Source organism: Hydractinia symbiolongicarpus, chromosome 1 (genome assembly GCF_029227915.1).
Source record: "Hydractinia symbiolongicarpus strain clone_291-10 chromosome 1, HSymV2.1, whole genome shotgun sequence".
In the NCBI taxonomy this organism is placed as follows: Eukaryota; Metazoa; Cnidaria; class Hydrozoa; order Anthoathecata; family Hydractiniidae; genus Hydractinia; species Hydractinia symbiolongicarpus.
The window spans coordinates 16,790,921-16,814,669 of record NC_079875.1 but is presented as its reverse complement, the minus strand read 5'-3'; the positions used below and the strand labels follow the sequence as shown (position 1 = coordinate 16,814,669).

Here is a 23,749-nt window from a genome sequence, read left to right as displayed (position 1 = left end):
AAATGGAAAGATTTCCAATAAAAAAACCTGACTTTAAAAAACTAAAAAACAAAACCCAATCCACAATGAAAGATTCACCCTGAAAACCAGCGTCAGATGTCATTATTTCTTCCTAAATAACATTTCATTTGCAAAGCAATTTTTTCCTAAAACAATGCTTTTCCATTTTAACGAAGGATTGTCCCTAAAAAGATTGCGAATTTTACGCAAATACAATAACTTTATACTCCCAAAGTTTGCAAAAAACAAGGTTGAAGCGTTCAAGAATATTTTGTTGTGTATATAGCAACAATTAAAGCATTTCGCGATATCGTTTATTTTAATTCTCGAAAAATATATTCCATTAAAGGTATTCTATTTAGACAAATACAATAAATAAGTCAAGGCCGTGAACACATTGGATGGAAATACGACGCGAGGGCCTTCTAACTTTTTGCTACAAATTCTTTTACATAATTCATAATAGCTTAACAGGTGCGATACAATCAAACAAGGTAGGAAAAGATATAAATAAAAACATAGTAAAATATCAATGTTATCTAAAAAATCATAAAAATATAAAATCATTTCAGTACGATCTGATCAAGACGTAAGTTTTGGTTTACTTTGTACTAAATTACATTTGTGTGAACAAACGAAAAATCTGAGCAAATTTACAGTTTGCACCTTATTAGGTCTGATTCGAGTCTCCGTTTAGATCTTAGTGGGCGGGTCTAACATGCTAATAGGACCACATTTTTAGTAAGCCATCCATGTATGTATGACATAGCATAGAACACAAAATGTTGTTCTGGTTTTTAAGTCCCTTGGTTATTTTTACCGTTTACAAAAAAGGGTCTGAGAAAGACAATCTGACTATGCTAAGGAGCTATATTTTGATCAGCTTTATGACAGATCACATTTCAACTATGGCGCAGAATGTTTCTGTAAAATTTGGAGTTTGTAGCCTATAGGGTCAAATTTGAGTCCTAAGCATGGTCTTGGAGTGGGATCTAGTCTTAGACGCAATTTTTTGGCAGACTTTATCATTTTTCTAAGACAACTTTTAGAGTGTTAGAATTGTCTTAAATTAGGGTAACTATAGAAGCCTGGGATGAAAACCAACCAACCTTGTCCACAGGGCATCTTGTATCTTTTCTGACAACGGAACAGCACCATTATGATATAAAAAAAGAGACAACATACGCTGGGAACGAGGTTGTCTACCTATTTTAAACGTCAAATCTTTTATAGAAAATTGAACTCTGAGTTCTGCTATGAACTTTTAGACGGAAATGCTCGCGGGTGCTAATTCAAGATTGTTAACCTGTGATAACAATTTTCAATTTTCACAACAACGCAAAGGCTGCGCAAACATAGCAACTTTAAGTCCTGGGAACGAAGTTTGCAAACATAGGTTAACATGTTTTCTCTCTATGTAGCTATATATATTTTTCTATTTTCTATAAGCAGAAGAATTTTATATGAATATTGAGGCTGGGTGTAGCTGAGAAATTAGTAAAAATTAAGATCAAAGATCAAAAATTAACTTTTACTCATTTACTTATTATTAACTCTGTTTTAAAAGAAAAACAGAAGGTAAATATGAGAGTAAATGGGCGATTTTGCAAAGCTTGACTCTTTCATAACAATTTGTAATGTACTGTCATAAAATAAATAAAAATGTTTGGAATATAACTACCAGGCTGAAGCTAAATTTCCCTGGTTCTTAGCTATAATATAGTGTCACTAAGGTTTCAGTGCCAAAAATATATCTTTTTTAAATTTGGCACCGAAAATATATTCGAAACCAAAGCAAATTGACTTAACCATAACTTTTTACACTAGCGAAAAGTATTTGGTGCAATAAGGAAATTCTTTGTACAATATTTTAAATGCAAAAACAAAGTTTAACTAAAACGTGTTTACTGTACCGCTATCGAAACGCTGTACTCTTTTAAACATACGATAATGGCCGTTCATTGGTTAGTTTCAACAATTACACCAATCAGCGCTTGCCAACATTATTCGAACACTCGATATGAAGGTTAAAATTCACAGTTAACCCTTTTTGCTGCGACAGAAGACAACAAGCACGATGACGAGGCATTTGGTTGGTCTTTTCTTTGTAATTGGAGCTGCTTTCTGCAGTGATGTTCTGGATCTAACTGACTCAAACTTTAAAGATGGGGTTGCAGGAAAAGATATTATGCTGGTGGAGTTTTTCGCACCTTGGTATGACTTTGACAACTATTTAGCCTTATAATGTCTGGAAATTGATATTTCTGTCTAGAGGTACCATAGTAATTTTAAGTGACTGCAGTCAGGAATACACAGATCCCTTTCAAGGTTTGGGTCTTGACTCTATCACATGTGAAGCCCTGACAGTACGAAACAGATCTCATTTAGAAGATTGTAACAATTTCACGAGATCATCTTCCAATTGGGAGACCTGTTCTGCCCAATCTTAGGACGCTGCCCAATCTTAGGACGCTGCCCAATCTTTGGACATAAATTGCCCAGTCTTAAGACTGGCCAGGGCGTCACAAGATTGGGCAAAAGACCATGTTAGGCCCATCTTTGGCGCCTTTTAGATTTTAAAGAAAGGATGTACCACACGAGCTCTGTTTTTTGCAAGTCCCAACAAACATTCTTAGGCACATTAAAACATATTATCAGTTAGCTAGCTGTTATTTCATTGGATGAGATGTTTAGCCAGCTAGCGAGCTGTAGCCAGCTAGCTAATCTCATAGTCTATAGAAGAAAAACCTTATAGACTATGCTAATATGGTTAAGTAGTTTCAATTTTTTATACATAAAATACATGGTATATATAAATTTTTGGCCTTTTGTTTTCTAAGAAAAGTTTCAATTTAAAGTTCCTATTAAGAGGTAAATTCTAAAAATTTTAAGATTGGGCATGTACGTCCATAGATTGGCCAGTCCAGTCTTAAGACTGGCCACCCATTTGTCACTGTCGGAAGATTGGCCTGGCCAGTCTAAAGACGGGGCTCGTTCCAAGATTGAGCAGAACAGACCCATTTGTAATAATTACCCACCTTGTAATGTCTGTCTGACTTTGTAATTATGCTTTACCACTAGGGAATACCTGCTTTGTAATTTTGAGACCCCACTTCTAAAATGAGGGTGCCGATAAGCAGCATACACCGTAAAAAGTGCGGTCGTTTTCGGATGAGTGTGGCATTTTAAAAAAAATCAAGTACTCGCCCGAAAAAACACAAATAGACCTGAACAATGCCCGAAAAGAAGAAAGAAAAACAGACAATAAAAAGCTTCCTGACACATAAAATTGTAGTAGGATGAACTTAAACTTTATTAACTCCTTTTTTCAAGTGCCTTCTTCCAACTACCGTCTGCATGGTATGTTACAAGAAATCGGGAATGCCCCGGGTGACTTAAGGAAAGTTTGGGTGGTTTCATAGGTCAACTGCTAATTTTATTCAAAAAGTCACAGGAACTCGCCCTTACTTATGCAGGTGTTTGCGGCACCCTCTCCTTTGAAATTCATTGTTGCCCCACTTTAAAATTTTGCAAGCTGCCTCACTTTTTAATGATGTCTTTCTTCACTTTGTAATATTTAGGTTATTTTGCTTATGAACAGCTTTTTAAGTACTACCATAAAATTAAAATTTTAGAACAGGGTTTTGTGCGGCAACCTTATTATGAGAGACACGTACCCTAAACCGTATGATTTCCGCATCAGGAAGCTGCCACAATAAGTAGCCTTTGAAAGATGGTCAAAAATGTCCTGCTTATATTTATCATATTTAATTCATTTCATTAGTGGGTAGGCTCTCAGATGAGAGAGTATTATTTTTGACTGTGTCTCTTGTCTTGTGACTTTTGTTGGTGTGCATATGTATATAATAGTTCAAATAATTTTTTATAAACAGGTGTGGTCATTGTAAAAGGCTTGCACCAGAATATGAAACTGCAGCCACAGCTTTATTAAAAAATGATCCACCTGTGCCTCTTGCCAAGGTAAGTAAAATTATTGGGTTTGAAATAAAGTATCTTACTTTATATTCATGTTTAAAGAATGTTAATAATTTTTAGGTGGACTGTGTTGGTGAAGGCAAGGAAACTTGCAGTAAGTACGGAGTTAGTGGCTATCCAACCTTAAAAATTTTTCGAGGAGGAGAAATGTCTTCTGATTATGATGGACCAAGAGATTCAGATGGTATTGTCAAATATATGAAAAGTAATGCTGGACCATCTTCAACTGAACTTAAGGATGTTTCCCATCTTGATAGTAAATTAGAAAGTTCAGAAGATCTTCTCATTGTGGGTATGTATACATAATATTCTTTTTTAATGCTCCATCCTGTTTAAGTTGAGGTCATCATCTAAATAATTATTTTATAATTACATAGGTTTTTTCAGTGGTGAGAATGAGGTGAGCAAACATTTTCAAAAAGCTGCTGATAAGAAGAGGACAGATTTCAACTTTGCACACTCTATGAAATCTGAAATTAATGAGAAATATGGCCATAATGAGTATGTTTATATATTTACCATGATTAACTTTAGGGAAGAAATTATTTAAGCAGGAAAAAATTTCTGAATTAAAACTGATATAGGGTGCGAAGTACAGATTGAAAACTGTGAATGCACCTGTTTTTATACAAAAATTATTCAAAAACCAATAGCAAGCTGCAGAAGTCTGTCCTGGTTTAAAAAAATACAGAATTTAAGTTTGCAAAAACAAGGCAAACATTAACTTCAAATTCTTTTCCTGTTCAACACATTCATTTCTTCCCTTATGTTGACAAATTATTTTCTAGATTAACAGTACTTGAAAATTTCTCACTGTTAATTTTTTCTTATTTTAAAGTGTGGTTGTATTGTTCCGTCCAAAGCACTTGCATGCTAAGTTTGAAGCACAACATGAAGTATTAGCCAGTGCTGCGAGTGTAGACGATATTTTAAATTTTATCGACGAAAAACAACTTGGCATGGTTGGTCAAATAACACAAAGTAATGAAGCCATCCTAAAAAAACCATCTGTAATTGCTTATTATCGTGTTGACTGGAAAAAAAATCCTAAGGTATGTCATCAATTTTTTTTAAATGTACAAGATAATCTTTCATATTCAATATTCTTTGTTTTATATTTCGTAATTTATGTTAAGGGCTCCCGTTATTACCGAAACAGAGTTGCTCGAATTGCAAAAAAATTTATTGGCGAAATAAATTTTGCGATTGCAGCTAAAAGTGATTTTAGTCGACAAATATCTGACTGGGGATTTAAGGATGATGACGAAGTGAAAGTAGCTGCCCGCAATGCTAAAGGAGAAGTATTTTTAATGACGGACGATTTTAGTGTTGACAATCTAGAGAAATTCGTCAATGAATTTAAAGATAATAAATTGGAGCCATACATAAAATCTGAAGACATACCAGAAAACAATGATGGCCCAGTTAAGGTACATACGTCCTTTGAAATCCCTTTCCTGTGCCAATATTTTGTTGTGTTGGCTTAACATATATTCCAAGAAGATTAGGTTTACTCGAACTCAACAAAATTTCCTAATATAATTTTTATGCGTTTTTAGTGTTTTATAAAATTTAGACCCAATACCTAATTTTTCCTAAATTTTCACAGTTTCCTGTATTTGTTTTCCTAAAAGTTGACACCCCTGTTTATTTTTTGTTTCATCTTCCAGGTTGTAGTTGGTAAGAATTTCAACGAAATAGTAAACGATCCAACAAAGGACGTTTTAATTGAGTTCTACGCTCCTTGGTGTGGACATTGTAAATCACTGGAACCCAAATTTAACGAGTTAGGAGAGAAATTTAAAAATATTAAAGATGTAGTTATTGCCAAGATGGATGCTACTGCAAATGATGTACCTCAACCCTTTGAAGTTTCAGGGTATGTGTTTTTTTCTTACATCTTTGTTCTCAAATTGATCCCCATTGTTGTGAAATTTATATATAAACTGCTTTTTTGCGAGATTTGTCTTCACGATATATCGACTTTTGCGAATATGTATGTAAATGCTTTTTGTTAAATCAAGTAGTAAAATCGTAGGACTTCCCAATCTTTACCAAATATTTCAAATTTCATAACATTCATGTACACACTTTTTTTAGATTTCCTACACTTTATTGGGTCCCTATGGGTAACAAAGAAAATCCAAAGAAATACCAAGGTGGTCGGGAAGTAACCGATTTCACTGAATTTATCAAGAAAGAAGCTACCAATCCAGTAGAATTTCCAAAGAAAAAGAAGAAGAAGAGTACAAAGGAGAAAGAATTATAGATGTCGATGGGCACCGTAGTATTTTTTAAATTCACGTTCTATCTTTACAAAGCCTCTATGGAGGAGATTCTTCATTGTCTCTTAGCAACGACATTTGCAAAACAAAGCATTTGTTTTTTGGTATATACTTTTAAAGTAGAGTAAAATGTTTGGTGATTTTTGTGCCATTGAGTATTTGTATCTGTTTTGTTTTAAATTTAAAAGATAAAATTTTAAAGTATGAACTAGCTTTTACGCCATTGGACGCGACACTTGAAGTTTTGCCAAAACTGAGGGTTGGTTATTTTTTCTCTACTTGTGTAAGAGAGGGAGGGGTGTTAAGGTGTTGGGTTTACTCTTACAATGCTAAATATTGCTGACGTAAATGGTTATTCGTCAATTTTTCGTACGTACGCATGTACCGACTTGTCGGGAGCTATTAACCGGGATGATTAAAACAAGAAAAATTGTGCAAATTTCACAGTATAAATTTTGCGCGTTTTCGGAAAAAAGTCTCACGGGAAACGTAACTAGACGCAAAACGAATTGATAAAGATGATAACTGGAGATCAGAAAGAATCAAATAAATTATACCAATCGCGTCACGTCAAAATGAGCCCTGTTTCGACGTGCGTAGCAGAGTCAGGAACATAGTCTCCTTTCGGATTTGACACTACAATACAATCGGGTTATCGGATATGTGCATGTACACATTGAAATAAGTTTAAATGTTCACGTAGTGTCACATAAGCCTCTCTCGCCAGTTCTGCTGTTGTATAGTGTATGCGGTGTATGTATGCGAAGTCCGGCGAAGTACCAATTTCACTAACAAATGTGTTTATCCTTGTGTCATATTGTTCGTGGCAAAATAAAAGGTTTCTTAGGAGGAAACAGGAAAAAAAATGAAATCAAATGTCTTCAAAATCTATTACTGTTTTTAAAAACATTACTATTTTGTTTTAGAAACATCCAAAAAAATTTTTTTGAACATAAATTTGCGGTTGAGCGAGATGTAAGGCGTTTCGTGGAATTTAGTTCGCGATTTGAATCTCAATTCTACGAAGTGCTTAGGGTAGAAATTATTAACATGACCATTATTATTATCATGACTAGCCTCGTCAACGAAGGAGGTCTTGTTGCATTTATGGCTTCCCTTTAAGTCGAGCAAAATATCAATTTTATTTTGATGTCGTAAAAAAGGGATGGTTCGCTCTTATAAAGTCTTGGGTAAGGCTCGGCCGCGATCAAACCATCGAAGTTTCGACCTGAAAGCGAACGCTTTATCACAAAGGCTAATCGTTCGTGTTGAATACAGCTTTGGAGTATAAAAACACCGGAATTACATTATGCCTGTTTGTACGAGTGAGAAACATATACGCGGAAGTTTAAATCATGCGCAAAGAGATCGTGATGAACACAAAATAACTGATGCGTTGGGCAAGTGCTACATACCTTAATTTGTTTGATTTTAATTAAAAAACAACAACACTTCCTTTCACCGCAGAAAATACATTGGGGTTACACAATCACACCAGCTCAAACGCAGCGTTATCTTTTCGATATCAACCCTCAGAATCGCCACAGCATGCATTTCACAACACGCATAGCTATTACTGTTTGTTTGCTTTGTATAAAAATGGTAGCCTGCAGTGATGTCATCACTTTAACTGCTGATTCATTTGAAGATAGCGTAAAGAAACATGATGTTGCGTTGGTACTTTTTTACGTGACATGGTGAGTTACAATCTTTTCGTAGTTAATGCATTAGCCACGAGAGAGGCTAGACCCCTTAACAATTTATTTATTCATTATTATATTTCGCAAGGTTATGGCGTTTTAACTGTGTGACTTTTTTCAAGTTTAGTTTTAGTTTCAAAACTGAAAACACTCCAATTTTTGAATAAAACATTATTCGTTTTAAAAAATACAGTCCTTAATTTCAGGTGTCCACATTGTCAGACGTTCATGCCGACATACAAAGAGATTGCATCAAAATTAAAAAAAGATGGAATTGAAACAGCCAGGGTATGATTTATTTATTTATTTAAATATAGGTACAATTGACTTTTGAGAACACGAACTGCCATAGGACCAAAAAAATGGTTAGAGCTATCAAGACGAAATAGGCGTCATACAAAGTTATTTGACTTATCGAGACATTTAAGTTTTTGAGAAAGGTTTAAAGTAGAGTATAGGGGTCAAGGGACTGTCTGAAGTAGGGCATGGGGGTCAATGAACTGTCTAAAGTAGGGTATTGGGACCAATGGGCTAAGAAAAAGTTCAAGTTGCAGAGAATTTTAAGTAATCGAGTTTTAAGAGTCAACTGTAATTGTCGTTGTTGTTGGATAACGCCATGTCACTGTCAATTTGTCTTTCAGCTAAATTGTGAAAAATATCATGACAAGTGTGTACATTATGATGTTAGCAGTTACCCAACTTTAAAGATCTTTCAAAAAGGGGAATTTTTCGCTGATTACGAAGGTAACATGGAGTCGGAGGATATAATTGAATTCATGAGAAAAACTTCTGAAGAGATGTAGTGATGAAGAAATTTAGCTATTAAATTTATATTTTAAGAATATATTTTATTTTTCATGTATTGATATTTTTTTAACGTGAAATTGAAATAGAGACACTTATTTTTTACGACAAAAGCAAATTACTCTTTTTTTCTATTTTCTACAATATTAGTTTTATTAGCATATATTTTATAATGTGTACCTTTCTATAAGAGCCAGTGTAAAAAAACTATAAATGATCATATAATGTAAACTCTTCCCTTTCTTCCATAATAAAAGCGTATGCATGGCTGACATATCAAAAAAGTGTGCGCCTATAAACGTCAATTAAATGTTAAGGAAGGAGGAGGGGATAAATCTTGTGACATTTAAGTATTACATACTCTGAAAAAAAAGTATTTTGAACTGATATATATCGTCATCACGCTTCACCCAAAGTAAAAAAACAACTGCCTGTTTTTAATTGAGTACATATCTAGATTTGATTAGACCAAATACTTGCACAGTTTCCTGTATTTGTTTTCCTAAAAGTTGCCACCCCTGTTTATTTTTCGTTTCATCTTCCAGGTTGTAGTTGGTAAGAATTTTAACGAAATAGTAAACGATCCAATAAAGGACGTTTTAATTGAGTTCTACGCTCCTTGGTGTGGACATTGTAAATCACTGGAACCCAAATTTAACGAGTTAGGAGAGAAATTTAAAAATATTAAAGATGTAGTTATTGCCAAGATGGATGCCACTGCAAATGATGTACCTCGACCCTTTGAAGTTTCAGGGTATGTGTTTTTTTCTTACATCTTTGTTCTCAAATTGATCCCCATTGTGGTGAAATTTATATATAAACTGCTTTTTTTTGCGAGATTTGTCTTCGCGATATATCGACTTTTGCGAATATGTATGTAAATGCCTTTTGTTAAATCAAGTAGTAAAATCGTAGGATTTCGGTTACCAATCTTTACCAAAAATTTCAAATTTCATAACATTCATGTACACACTTTTTTAGATTTTCTACACTTTAAACCTGAAATCAAATGTCTACAAAATCTATTACTGTTTTTAAAAACATTACTATTTTGTTTTAGAAACTTTCAAAAAAATTTTGTTGAACATAAATTTGCGGTTGAGCGAGATGTAAGGCATTTCGGGGAATTTAGTTCGCGATTTAAATCTCAATTCCACGAAGTGCTCAGGGTAGAAATTATTACATGACCATTATTATTATCATGACTAGCCTCGTCAACGAAGGAGGTCTTGTTGCATTTACAGCTTCCCTTTAAGTCGAGCAAAATATCAATTCTATTTTGATGTCGAAAAAAAGGGACGGTTCGCTCGTATATAGTCTTAGGTAAGGCTTGGCTGCGATCAAACCATCGAAGTTTCGACCTGAAAGCAAACGCTTTATCACAAAGGCTAACCGTTTGTGTTGAATACAGCCTTGGAGTATAAAAACACCGGAATTACATTATGCCTGTTTGTACGTGTGAGAAACATATACACGGAAGTTTAATCATGCACAATGAGATCGTGATGAACACAAAATAACTGATGCATTGGGCAAGTGCTACATACCTTAATTTGTTTGATTTTAATTAAAAAAACAACACTTCCTTTCACCGGAAAAAATACATCGGGGTTACACAATCACACCAGCTCAAACGTAGCGTTAGCTTTTCGATATCAACCCTCAGAATCGCCACAGCATGCATTTCACAACACGCATAGCTATTACTGTTTGTTTACTTTGTTTAAAAATGGTAGCCTGCAGTGATGTCATCACTTTAACTGCTGATTCATTTGAAGATAGCGTAAAGAAACATGATGTTACGTTGGTACTTTTTTACGGGACATGGTGAGTTCAATCCTTTCGTAATTAATGCATTAGCCACGAGAGGGGCTAGATCCCTTAACAATTTATTGATTCATTATTTTATTTCGCAAGGTTATGGCGTTTTAACTGTGGGACTTTTTTCAAGTTTAGTTTTAGTTTCAAAACTGAAAACACTCCAATTTTTGAATAAAACATTATTCGTTTTAAAAAATACAGTCCTTAATTTCAGGTGTCCACATTGTCATACGTTCATGCCGACATACAAAGAAATTGCATCGAAACTAAAAAAAGATGGAATTGCAACAGCCAGGGTATGATTTATTTATTTACTTAATATAGGTACAATTGACTTTTGAGAATGCGAACTGCCATAGGACCAAAAAAATGGTTAGAGCTATCAAGACAAAATAGGCGTCATACAAAGTTATTTGACTTATCGAGACATTTAAGTTTTTGAGAAAAGTTTAAAGTAGAGTATAGGGGCCAAGGCACTGTCTGAAGTATGGCATAGGGGTCAATGAACTGTCTAAAGTAGGGTATTGGGACCAATGGGCTAAGAAAAAGTTCAAGTTGCAGAGAATTTTAAGTAATCGAGTTTTAAGAGTCAACTGTATTTGTCGTCGTTGTTGGATAACGCCATGTCACTGTCAATTTGTCTTTCAGCTAAATTGTGAAAAATATCATGACAAGTGTGTACATTATGATGTTAGCAGTTACCCAACTTTAAAGATCTTTCAAAAAGGGGAATTTTTCGCTGATTACGAAGGTAACATGGAGTCGGAGGATATAATTGAATTCATGAGAAAAACTTCTGAAGAGATGTAGTGATGAAGAAATTTAGCTATTAAATTTTAATATATTCTATTTTTTATGTATTGATATTTTTTAACGTGAAATTGAAAAAGAGACACTTATTTTTCACGACAAGTATTTTTGCGAAAGCAAAATACTCTTTTTTCTTCTTTTTTACAATATTAGTTATAAATCTTTCTATAAAAGCCACTGTAAAAGAACTATGAATGATCATATAATGTAAACTTTTATATGCATGGCTGACATATCAAAATAGTCATAGTCTATAGAAAGGTTTTTCTTCTATGGACTATGAAAAGTGTACGCTTATAAACGTCAATCTAATGTTAAGAAGGAGGAGGGGATAAATCTTGTGACATTTAAGTATTACATACTCTGAAAAAAAAGTATTTTGAACTGATATATATCGTCATCACGCTTCACCCAAAGTAAAAAAAACAACTTCCTGTTTTTAATTGAGTATATATCTAGATTTGATTATACCAAATATACTCCGCGCGTGGTGACAACTTTGTGTGCAAGCAGTTACCAGGCCAGTCAAGGTAAAATTAGGCCTTTTGTACAAGGTAAAAAATGGATCTTATTGTCGTATCTGTGATGAAACTTTACGGGTCGTTCAGGGTCGTTTGTTTACATGACGTTTACATGACGTTTACATGACTTTAAGAAAGAAGTAGTTTTTAAACAGAAACCTTTTCCAAAATAAAAAAATAAATAAAAAAGAACAATCAATTAGAATCAATCATATTTTTCCATCAATTATAATTACACATAATTTGTTATTTTACAATTTGTCTTTGTCTTTGTGTTAATAAGTTAGCAGCAATTTCACTGCGCATGTGCTTTTGCTCGGAGTACATTTTAGCGGGAAAAAATTCCGCGCCATTTCACAATATTCAACCCCGAATAAATAATAAAAAAACGCATGTACAATTGATCACGAAATTTCTTCCTGCCGAAATTTTTCTCAATAAAATAATGTTGTTTGTTTCTTCAGTACACTGCAGCTGGTTTTGATTCTCCGAAATACTTCTTGTTTACAATTCTTTTCATGGCCAGGTTAGCTGGATGTTCTGATACAAAGTCAGGATGGATGATAAAGTAACCCCTTTTAAGCTTGTTCACTGTGTGAAAAGAAGTCCCAGGATGTGCATAATCTTCAACTGGCTGGTACAGATAGGTTGAAATGGTTTTAGGGTAACGGGACCTTTCTTTCTTTATTTCATTACATGATTTTGGATTCTCCCTGGAAACAGATAAGGTTAATACCATTAGTTAGAATTATAAATTAGCTACTTGCGTATTCATCTGTTTGAAAATGAAAGTTCTGTTCAAAGTTGATTCACTTCTTTTCTGATTCAACTTGACAAGTGTCCTGCTGGTCTATTAAGTTGTTAAGTTTATTACAATTTTTCTTTTCTAGTTAAGTCAAGTTGATTAAGACTCCTCATTTTGGATTCTGATGTTTCTTTCTTCATGCGCCCTAACTGTTAGAAGGTGAAAGGTTTTAACTGCTAATTTAAAGAGCTTTATACTGGGTTTACACGCAAGTGGGTTAACCGCAGGACCACAAAATAACGTAATTAGACGGGTGGACTTTACTGATGTTTTGTCATGGGCTATTAAAAATAACGCCCATAAGACCTTAGCGCAAAAAGCCTATTTAGTAAGTAAGCGATCATTGGTTGGAACGCCTGTTTGCAATTGTTGGCATGTTGGGAATAATTTACAAAACGAAAACAAAAGAGACTTACAAAGACAACTCTTTTAACATTCTCTTCGTCAATTTCTTCTTGCATGCTTCACAGTTTTGGCAACTGTGTTTAAAACTGGAGGCTGGTGACGAAATTGATCTTCTATGTGTTGGATTGTACAGCGGCGAGCTTGGTTTCTCCTTGTATGGGTGAGGTAACTACACGACAAAATTGTCAAATGAAGATATAGATATAAGAAACAATTTTAATTTGTTTACAACTGTGTATGAAAAAACTGATGCAGTTTATCCCCACTACAATAAGAAACTAGATCTCGGGCAAGCAGAGCGGAAGTCTCAATTGTGCGGGACAGGATGGATGATTGATCAAGCCAGTAGGGATTTGATGGATGGAAGCCATATTTGTTTACATTTTTAATCTGAAAATTTTTTTAAAACATTCAACTTTACTTACCTGTGTCGAAACATTCTTGTATCCTGGTATTTCTGCGAATGATCTTGTGGAGCTTGAAGACGATAAAACAGAACCTTGATCAGAAGACGCTCTTGTCAATGGAAGCCACGTATCTCTTCGTTTGCTGGCTGAGCACGGTGGAGAGTAGTTATATGACTTTAGTTTGCTAGCTGAGCCCGGTGGAGGATAATGAATAGTTTTAGGACTACGTGTTGAACGGCCAGACAGCAAGGGAGGGGCAGATTTGGGAGGGGAATGGATTCGGACTTTCTTTGATGTAGAAGTCTTCATTTCGACTGGACTGCCAGGTGCTGTGCTTGGTAGACTCTCACATGTCTTCGGTCTGGCTGAAGCCTGCCTGGATTCTACTTGATGTTTAGGATCTTCAGAGACGGTTGACATAAATTTGTGGACCACTTCTTTCTCTAAAAATTGATGTAAAAGTTTTGTTAAGTATGTTTTAAATTGTATTCCCAATGATACATGTGGAAATACGCATGTAAAAAATATATTTGAAATTTACTGGTTTTTATAAAAAGCCATTATATACATCCACCACATACTCTTAGCATACTATATATAACCTATACAACAGCCGAATACTATATATGTATTATATGTACTATATATGTACTATATATGTATTATATGTACTATATATGTACTATATATGTACTATATATGTACTATATATGTACTATATATGTACTACATATGTACTATATATGTACTACATATGTATTACTATATATGTACTACATATGTACTACATATGTACTATATATGTACTATATATACGCACCGTATTCATTAGCAGTATTCAACCATCTGTCAAATCCAGGATGCAGCTTACTTGCTGTATCACCAAACTGAAAAGTATTAAAATATAAACACTCACAGCGAACTGTAGCCTTGCCGGCTTAGGAGCAGAGCACTGAGACAAGAGACAAAAGACTGTTAATGAATTCGCAAAAGACAGACTTTCCTCTGCTTATTAATTAATCACATTATTTTCTTGCAAGAGCTCTTGATAGTAAAACATTTCAATGCTATACAATAAGCTATACAAGCTTATTGTATAGCATTGAAAAAAATTAAAATTACCCTTTATAAGCTATACAAGTATAACTTATAAAGGGTAATTTTAAAATTATATTTTTCTTGTAAAAATTTGTTTTAATTTTTTACCTAAAAACTGTGTGGGTAGGAATACTTAGTTTGCATGCACCGTATATAAAATTTGTATATAAAATGGAAATACCTTTTTACTCTGAGTGTCCATTCCTTTACCTGCAGCACCATAAATTAAACCTAAGAATTAAAAAAGTCCTTTTATTCTGTAAGGACTTCGATTATAAACTCAAATAAAAATCTGATATTTATGTTGCGAACGTTTTTAAAAGACATCGACGAGTTTTTTAAAGCAGGAGGGGAGAAGAAGTATCTTTTAGTTTCAAAACTTGTCTGTTAACGTTACTTTTTCATGCTAGTATTTTTTAACCCACTCAGTATACCCTAAGGTATAAATTCTGCATTTTCTTCATTTTTCAAATATATGGATTGTTGAAAAATGATTTTTTAAGACTTTTTTAACTGACTTCCGACTCAGACAAGATGGAAAACATTCTTTTATTCTTCCTTTGTTCAGAAAAGATAAATACATAGAAATGTTGACAAACCTCTATCCCGTTTTGTTGCATCCACTTCTTCTGCCCATGCAGTTTCTATATCGTTGAAAACCTTTGGAGCTTTATTTAACAGTATATCATCTAAGTTTTTTGTGGAATCGTCTATGAAATTGGAAGCAATTATACATTTAGAGTTTAGAACGATATGTTAAATTCCATTGTTGCTACGCACATCGCAGGTCGTTGCTACAAACATTAAAGACTGCTGCTACGAAATTTCAGACTGTTGCTACGCACGTTGCTGACTGTTGCTACGAACACTGCAGACTGTTGCAACGAACATTGAAGACCGATGCTACGAACATTGCAGACTGTTGCTACGGAAATTGTAGAGTGCTGCTACGAACATTACAGGCTGTTGCTACGAACATTACAGGCCGTTGCTACGAACATTACAGGCCGTTGCTACAAAAAATGCAAAGTGTCGCTGCAAGCATTGCAGACTGTCGCTACAAACATTAAAGACCGTTGCTACAAACATTGCAAAGTGTTGATACGAACACTGGAGATAGGCTTCTTATTGATCGTTTTAGTTCGACGCTAAATATTCAGTGAAGTTGTCTTTTCTCCAAATAAACAAGGTAAGGTACTAACCAAACAATAGACTAATGCAGCAGTTTTTTGTAGCGCTCTTTGGTGAGCCGAAGAATAGATCAAGGGGGACCATTACATTCACATGTACCACAATCGGGAACATTAACTTCGGTAAGGGTCAATATATTTTTTTTTTACGGTGTAGCAAACCAATTGACATCAAAATTTTTTTTTTGAAAGATGGCTTTTTTAATCCTTTTAATTTATATTTGTCTAATTTACTTTTATATTGTGTTTCTTAATAAGAATCTATGTGAGAATCTATGTAAACTTTTCTTAAAAATAATTCCAACAGAGTGAAAGTATCCCTCAATAATAAACCGATAGGGGGTTGGAGGGAGGAGAGGGGTTTAAAATTATTAAAACCCGGCAGTAACTTATATCGACCTAAGATGAATTAAAAAAGAATGAAGCAACAAAAACAAAACAACCTTTGTCTTCTTTCACATTATTTCCTGTTGTGGAGTTTTTGTAGATTCGATCTAGTGTTTGGTCGTAATCTTGATGCGAATATCCCAGTGGTAGGGTACTGTAGTGATCGGTCCCGATGAGGTTGTTGACAGAGTTCTAAAACATGACAAAAAACAAACAAAAACAAACAAAAAAAACAAAAACAATAAAGATAATTAACAAAAACAATGACAATAATTGTTGAAAATTTATGCAAAATGTTTTTTTTTTGTAGAAAAAGTAGAGAAATTATGAATATTCTCATTGCAACAGGGCGAATGAAAATGCTTGTGATGGCCATTACTAAGCGGATACTGATCGGTTTTGACGTTGTACTGCTCAATACAAAGCCCGATGTCGGAAATGCAGATCGAGCTTTTAACACAAGCTGGTCTGTACTTTTAACATCAGGATGTGTATTTTGCAGTACGCCATCAAAACAGTATCCGTTTAGAACCCATTCGGAAATTGTTAGATCTAATCAAACAACTTAAGTTCCTTGAAATTAACTGCGTGCAGAAATAATGTTCGACCCCTTCCCTCTTTCATTTGCATTTATGCTCTGTGCAGGAAGGTAGGAAAAGAACCGAATAAAATTTTCAACGTGGAAGCCGGTACCTGTGTTATCATTGACGTGTACGGTTTTCTTTCGGGGGATGGTTTCCTCATCGTATGTCTTGCACAGTAATCGCTGTAGTATACAGATCTACCATCATGCTTTAACTCTTTGCAAAGATTAGGTGGGAGAGTAACATAGAGAGGCATCTTAGTTTAACTAAAACGAATCGAGTTAAAACCCTAGGCTCAACAATGAGATTATTCGACGTTTTTAATCCATATAGGACCTAGAAAAGTGTTCTTTTCAAGAATTGAAATAAACAATAACAACAACAAAAACAAACAACAATAAAAACAACAACAAACAACAACAGCAACAAAAACCACCTACAACAACAACAACAAAACAATATCACCACCACCACCAACAACAACAACAACAACAAAACAATATCACCACCACCAACAAAAACCAACAGCAACAACAAAATAAATTGATCTCTAACGATATAATTTGCTTAATGCTAATAAAAGCAGGACCAGAATTTGACACTTCCTTGTGTCTTTTTGTTAAATATCTTTATTGACAATATTTATTTTCACATTTTGTTTTATCTGCACAAAATATTGTTTATAGGTTGCTAATTACTGCGTTGGCAAGTAATATTTTGAAAAAAAAGTTTAGTAAACAAAACAGATTACGTTTTCATGACACTCTCTTTTCAAATTTTGTTGCAAATACTACAAGGTTTTCGCCAAAAATTATACTTCGTATAAATACCCGAACAATAAACAAACAAACAAACATAAAACAAACAAGCAAATAAATGAAAATAAACAAACAGAGGAAGTAATAACATAACAGGATTCAAAATTTGAGAAACAACAACAATCTGTTTGTAAAACATTCATGGATATACCTGAAAATTTAAATCTAAACCAAGAAGGTTTAAACCTCCTTGTCCTAACAAAGATATTGTTTTGATAATAAAAGATACAACACCAACCTTCACAAGAATTTCTTCTTCTCTTATTCATGTATTTAAACTTACTAAAACATTTACTTCCATGTATCGGAAATAGATATAAAAAACTTTATATTCCAAACTTGAAATAGTTAACCATAATAAATTCACATTCGTCTATCAGCTGACTGTAATATTTTTTTTAAAAAAAAGAAACTGTAACGCAAATATTTAATAAAGATCGTATGTCCACGCGACTTCAGTTCAATAACGCTGCCATTATGAATACACAAAACAAATCTCTATGGTAACTGCATGGCAACCGTTTTTCTATCACTAAGAGTAATAATCCGAGCTTTCTGTTTTCTTAATTACTCTCTGGTGTTAATAATATATTAAAATAATTAGCATGATAAGTTTTTAAAATGATTGTTTTATCAACATAAAAGAAGAAATTAACATTAAGAGTCACACAAGAAACGCGTTTAAAATGCCACATCAAAAACTAGAACGTAGGGCAAGCTCGTCCCCAATCTCGTTCTTTGTTTTCATCAGGACAGAGTTGATGTAAAAAGTCTAAGTTCTGGAGGCGGGGGATGGATTCTGGATGAGTTCTAGATTGGAAGGAACAAAATGATAGAACTAAGTATCCTAAAGAAAAACACAGAACGCTGGACTTGGAGCAGGACCCAGGAGACAAAAACCAAATACAATAGCCCAGGACGTAGGACTGCAAAGAGAGGACCCAATAGCCTAAATGCAAGTTAATGGTAACTCCCTGATTTCCCATTGTTGTAATAGACTCAACCTCCCTCGTAAATTTGTTTTTATCCTTCGAAGGAAAAAGTGACCTGATACTTCTAGTTGTCCATAAGACAAAGAATATAAACTGATTTCTTGAAAACTCATTCAATTTATAAATAAATTTTTTAACGTCTGATTCATTTTTCAAGCAATATGGAATGGTAAAACACACCTTTCTGTCTATCATCAAATAACAAATCTGAAACCATTACGTCATCTCTCTTATATGAATCTATAAAACTTCTTATATCTTCTTTTTATATAAATTAATTCCTTTTCAAAATGCCTGCTGAAGATCACTTAAAATATAATTTATTTTTGTACCTCTTAGGTACAGCAGAAGACCTCCTTGGGGTCATTTATTCTCTTTGTGGTGAACTTCGGTTTTAAATCGTTATTTTTACGAATATCATATGTGTCCAAGAATTTCGATGGATTAACTTTGACTGTCAGCTTTATTATGGAATGATAACTATTTAGAGCATTGGATAATACATCTTCTCCTTTTTTCTTTACGTTTAGAGCAAATATAATCTGGGTTGGAAAGAGTTGCGATTTTATGTTCGGTTTTGTTTATATGCTAGAAAAATTCACTGAGATAGGTCTACCTATGGGACAATAATGGGTGGAGTGAAAACATAACAAAACATAAATTGATCAGTTATTTCCTAAATATACTTTCTCTGCATACTGGATTCAATATTTCCTTGACGTATATCTCGTGACATATGTAATTTATTGTTTCCTCCAAAGAAATGCTTGTGAACAAATCTTCAATAACAAATATGTCGAGATTTTTTTAATGTTTGATACACTGCTGTACCTGCTTTGTTAATAATCGGTCTTAATTTTAAATCTTTCACAATAATATCATATGGTTTTGGAGTTTGTGGGTCTTCGCAGTAACAAAGAATCGAGCTGGTTGGTTGGATTTTGGTCTCATCTAATAAAAAAGGTAGCGACAAGTTTTTGACCAAAGGTGGTAAACTGAACTGTAACTCAGAAAATGTTGTTTATTTAGTGGAGTGCAAGGTATGTGACATACAATATGTGGGTAGTGCCTCAACAAAATTTCGCCTTTGTTTTAATAACTATAAATCATTCAGCCGGAGATAATAGTTCTACACTTCTGTTCCACAAGCCGCTCTACACCTTATTTTGACCAAGACGTCATAATGAAATGAAGCAGTGTTTAAACGCACTGACCAGACAGGTAATATTGATTCTGTATGAAGAAAAGTAACAATTTGGCAATATATATTAAAAACATTCCAACAGAATAATTTGGATGAGCGCGAGGTGATATTTGATTCCAGATAATTATTCTTTTATATTTTGAGTTATTTTGTTAGTTCTTCCTTAGGATATTATTTCAGGTCCCTGTTTAACGTGGGTTGATCCTATTTATACAGTTAATGATACGCTGTTTAAATATAACGACAGTGTAGCAAATATTTCTTGCTTCTCTGTTCGTCTCAATTTATGTACCAGAAGAACTAGTCATTTTTTTTTGTCAATAGTTATTATATTGATGTTTGTTGGTATTGTTCTATTTTTTGTACACATCGAATTTCAGAAGAAAGTAAGACAGATTGTTTATTGTTTGTGTTTAAAAATCATCTGGGGAATTCAGTAATACTAAAAATCTCCCAAAATCTAATGTTGTTTAAGTTACTCCATTATAAAAAAGTGTTAGTATTTAAGTCTGATCCACGGCTTTAGCCGGTAGAACTTCAAAATGGGCTTCTTTTTTGTCGCCGTTTTTACTATCGAGACTAGTGAAGCACGAAAGGGTATCAGTCTAGTGTAGCAGTACGTGAATTATTAGTTTTTGGTTGTTGATAACAGAACTACCCTGTTGAACGGTACAAAAAGGTGCAAAAACCTTTTTTAGTTTAAATTATTTTTACAAATAAATCAATTATTATTTTATATTCAGTTGGTTTCGCCAGTTTCACTAAGCTACAACAGTCGTTTGTTATTTTTTTTTTGTGATCTGAAATTTTAAACTAGATTTGTATTTGCTTACAACGAGGTTCAACAGGCTAAAACTCTTTTTAAAAAACGAATAAATCAAAAAATTTTATTGATTTTTACGTTACATTTACAGTTGACTCTTTCCAATCCGAATCTCTATTATCCGAATCTTTCCATAATCCGAACAAATTGAAAGTCACCGTCAATTTTCCTTAAGAAACTCTCATAATTTACTTTCTACTATCCGAATCTCTGTAATCCGAAAACCGCTATAATCCGAACTAATTTTCAGGTCCCTTCGGCTAAATTCTCTCTATAATCCGAATTTTTAAGTGTAAATATATCATTAACACTTTCGAATGCTTTTGTTTTTTGTAATTTGAATCTCTGTCGAATTCGAATGTTTTAATGCGAGAAATGGCAAGTCAATGAGTTCTTTTTTTTTGTTCAAACTTACTTATTCGTTTTTATTTCCCACCTTACTTTTTTAAATTTTTTTTTTCAAAAATGTTCGATTTCTCTCCCTGGATATCCCGAATGGTAATCCGAATCTCTCTGTAATCGGAATAAAAAGTTACCCCCCCCCCCTTGAGATTCGGATTAGAGAGACTCAACTGTAGTTAAAAAAACAACGGTGTTCGCAAACTTGAGCTCATTTTTCTACGTTCGTCTTTCGTCTTTTTATAGTCGTAAGAAAAAAGATATGTACTCATCTATTTTTCTGCATGTATGCATGATGTTTTTTATTTTATTTTGAGTGTGTTCATAGCATCATACGGTGCTTAATGAGGTATATATACGTACGTATAGTTTAAATACAGTCTTTTCCCCTCGTGCCCTTTCCGGTGTTTTTTTATTTTTGCTGTAATGTTTGTGAATCTCCCATGTGGCATTTCTCATGCATCGCAATTAGTAGAAACTGTATTAGACAGTTTGAAACTGTAACATTTTTCATCTTGATAAAGGAAATAAAGTTTTTGAAATATGATTTTAAAAAAGTTGCACACATGTATATACATGTATATATATACGAATTTGGCGTACGCGACTTTAGCTATCTAAGGTTTTTATTCGTTATTCGGGACCTTAGCTTTTTTTGGCATTTATTATCTGCCTTATATGCAGAAGATATATCAAACCAAGGACAATGGCTACCATCTTGTGTTAGGGTGTCATTGACTTGGAATGATGTCATCAAACCTTTCATCCCCTTTTTCTTCCAATAACTAAACTTTTGCGCCACGTTTTATGGGAAAACGAGGTCTCCTTTGTCACTTTTGGAAAAGGGAAGGATGGAGAAGATTTTTGTCCCCGAAACATGCTTCTATAGTGACACAGTTTATCTCATTATAGATCATAAAAAGCTGAAAAATGAATACCTTGCTGGGAATAAAGCTGACGAGCAGTAATCATACAGAAAGAAGAAGAAAAAAAGTATTAATGTTACGTTTTTTACAGGCTTAACTGCTCCGCTTTTTGTTGCATGTTGGATTTTTTTATATCGAAGGATTAAGTTCAAGTGTTTGCTTGTACTCTTAGGGTAGTGTACTAATTGAAATAAAAAAATTATATTTCATTCGGGAGCTTACACAACACCTCAAAATAGTCAGTTTTGTTTTTTAAATTAAGCCTATTACTTGATTTTTAACAGGAAATTACAAATGTTGTGCATAGACACTACAACCATTATTATCTGGAGCATATTGATAGTAGCATATCAGTGACTTGAACTGAATACTGAGAAAATTGGAATTATAATAAAAAAAAAATAAAAAATAAATAAGATTGCAAAGTGAGTGATGTCGATCACTAACACACAGGGGAGTAAATTTAAAGGAATTTGCCTTCTCTTCACGTGCATGGTGCCCAGTTCACTTCCGCCAGTAGAAGCCCTCGTGGTCCCTGCCCTCAAGACGGCGCGCCACTAAATTTGACGCTCTGGACCTGGTCCCTGCTTCTGTGGTACCGATAATATGCTCGATAAGATAAATCCTAAAATACAGAAAAGAATATACTAAAAATCAACTTTTTGTGTAATAATGCGATGACAGTGTAAATAAAGTTCTTTAAAATAGGAAGCCCTACAAAGTTTCTATTTTGCTTTTGCAAGTCAATTTTTGTGAAAAAATTGTGCTGCATGTGAACCTTCTCTATGAAATTAAGATTCGGTGAATAAAAACTGAAATGAGAGTAGAATCGCAAGTGCGTCTTAATGTTTTGATTCCTATTACTACCGACACACAGATAGTTAAAGAATTAACCTTCTGACAGAACATGCAAACCGGCAGTTAACATCAAATAACAGAATAAAGATTGTATCCTAATTCAAAACAGATCTCGACAATCTGAAAAAGAAAGACTGATATAGAAGTCATCGAAGATCGTTGTATGTTATGGTTCTTTTAATGAAACTGCGACAAACCAGACAGCCACTAATAAAATGAAGATTAGGGATGTTTAGTTTATTTATTATCTTAATCACAATTAAAAACAAGCATAACTCTTTTTTTACATCTCCATACAGCCCTGTAAACGATATTGTGTTCAGTATACATATACATAAATTTTCCTCTGTTGTACATATCATTTTTTATTACCGCCCTTTATATGGTGCAGGCGGACCGATCACTAGTAAAGCCCTTTTAGGGACGAATTCTTAGCTTGTGCTTGCAAAAATTTATTGTCTTCTTGCTTGTCAGCAACTCGTTTTGTAATAAAAAGAAGCAGAAAAATTAGACCTGTTTTTCTTGCCTAATTCATACTACTTAATACCTTTTGTAGACATAGGTACGGAAATCAGGCGTTCGATGTCCAACTTTCTCCAACGCTGTTGTGCCGCGTTATGTAATAAAAACGACTCATTTTGAAATACAAAAAGCCGACGCGTTTTGTAATAAATTATCAACTTGTTTTGTAATGAGACCCTTTTTGTGATAAATAAAAAGAACCTTTTTGTAATAAAATAGGCTCATTTTGAAATAAAGCTACTTTTTGGCAAATGTCCTGGTGAAATGAAATGTTTTGGTGATTCTGGCGTCGAAATTCATGGTTAAGATGAAATCACATGTTCTGATGATTTTAGTGTTGGAACCGATGTTTCTGGTGAACCTTCTAATGAAATCGAATGTTCCGGTAATTCTG

The 23,749-nt window shown here is 33.8% G+C and overlaps 3 protein-coding genes across 4 annotated transcripts; 2 read left to right on the top strand and 1 right to left on the bottom strand.

The window, feature by feature from the left end:
• The first annotated feature begins 2,029 nt into the window (after positions 1-2,029).
• On the top strand, positions 2,030-6,485 carry LOC130643561 (protein disulfide-isomerase A3-like). Its single transcript, XM_057449602.1, has 8 exons — positions 2,030-2,214; positions 3,894-3,981; positions 4,057-4,288; positions 4,374-4,497; positions 4,835-5,048; positions 5,133-5,426; positions 5,667-5,875; positions 6,097-6,485. The coding sequence occupies exons 1-8, from the start codon at positions 2,078-2,080 to the stop codon at positions 6,263-6,265; spliced, it is 1,467 nt and encodes a 488-aa protein (XP_057305585.1). The 5' UTR covers positions 2,030-2,077; the 3' UTR covers positions 6,266-6,485.
• Positions 6,486-10,514: 4,029 nt separating this feature from the next.
• Positions 10,515-12,053, top strand: LOC130656584 (uncharacterized). Its single transcript, XM_057459508.1, has 6 exons — positions 10,515-10,588; positions 10,821-10,902; positions 11,255-11,412; positions 11,570-11,623; positions 11,876-11,946; positions 12,025-12,053. The coding sequence occupies exons 1-6, from the start codon at positions 10,515-10,517 to the stop codon at positions 12,051-12,053; spliced, it is 468 nt and encodes a 155-aa protein (XP_057315491.1).
• An 81-nt stretch (positions 12,054-12,134) lies between these two features.
• On the bottom strand, positions 12,135-18,024 carry LOC130643535 (uncharacterized). Of its 2 annotated transcripts, none has more exons than XM_057449600.1 (9): positions 17,870-18,024; positions 16,923-17,079; positions 16,286-16,421; positions 15,252-15,362; positions 14,834-14,883; positions 14,375-14,441; positions 13,573-13,997; positions 13,159-13,316; positions 12,135-12,650 (listed from the first exon to the last, which is right to left on the bottom strand). In XM_057449600.1, exons 2-9 carry the CDS (start codon positions 17,067-17,069, stop codon positions 12,398-12,400), a joined length of 1,347 nt encoding a protein of 448 aa, XP_057305583.1. In that variant the 5' UTR covers positions 17,070-17,079; positions 17,870-18,024; the 3' UTR covers positions 12,135-12,397. The 2 variants fall into 2 exon arrangements, with proteins under 2 accessions (XP_057305583.1, XP_057305584.1); XM_057449601.1 differs by lacking the exon at positions 17,870-18,024 and adding an exon at positions 17,254-17,423.
• Positions 18,025-23,749: the final 5,725 nt, after the last annotated feature.

Bases quoted from the DNA above. Each gene is read 5' to 3' on its own strand.
- LOC130643561 (XM_057449602.1), top strand. From the start codon at position 2,078: ATGACGAGGCATTTGGTTGGTCTTTTCTTTGTAATTGGAGCTGCTTTC. The intron at 3,982-4,056 runs GTAAGTAAAATT...AATAATTTTTAG, and splicing joins CACCTGTGCCTCTTGCCAAG to GTGGACTGTGTTGGTGAAGG. The intron at 5,427-5,666 runs GTACATACGTCC...TTCATCTTCCAG, and splicing joins ACAATGATGGCCCAGTTAAG to GTTGTAGTTGGTAAGAATTT.
- LOC130643535 (XM_057449600.1), bottom strand. From the start codon at position 17,069: ATGCCTCTCTATGTTACTCTCCCACCTAATCTTTGCAAAGAGTTAAAG. The intron at 15,363-16,285 runs GTTGTTTTGTTT...CCAATTTCATAG, and splicing joins TAATGTGAAAGAAGACAAAG to ACGATTCCACAAAAAACTTA. The intron at 13,317-13,572 runs GTAAGTAAAGTT...TTTGTCGTGTAG, and splicing joins ACAAGAATGTTTCGACACAG to TTACCTCACCCATACAAGGA.
- LOC130656584 (XM_057459508.1), top strand. From the start codon at position 10,515: ATGGTAGCCTGCAGTGATGTCATCACTTTAACTGCTGATTCATTTGAA. The intron at 10,589-10,820 runs GTTGGTACTTTT...CCTTAATTTCAG, and splicing joins GTAAAGAAACATGATGTTAC to GTGTCCACATTGTCATACGT. The intron at 10,903-11,254 runs GTATGATTTATT...TTTGTCTTTCAG, and splicing joins ATGGAATTGCAACAGCCAGG to CTAAATTGTGAAAAATATCA.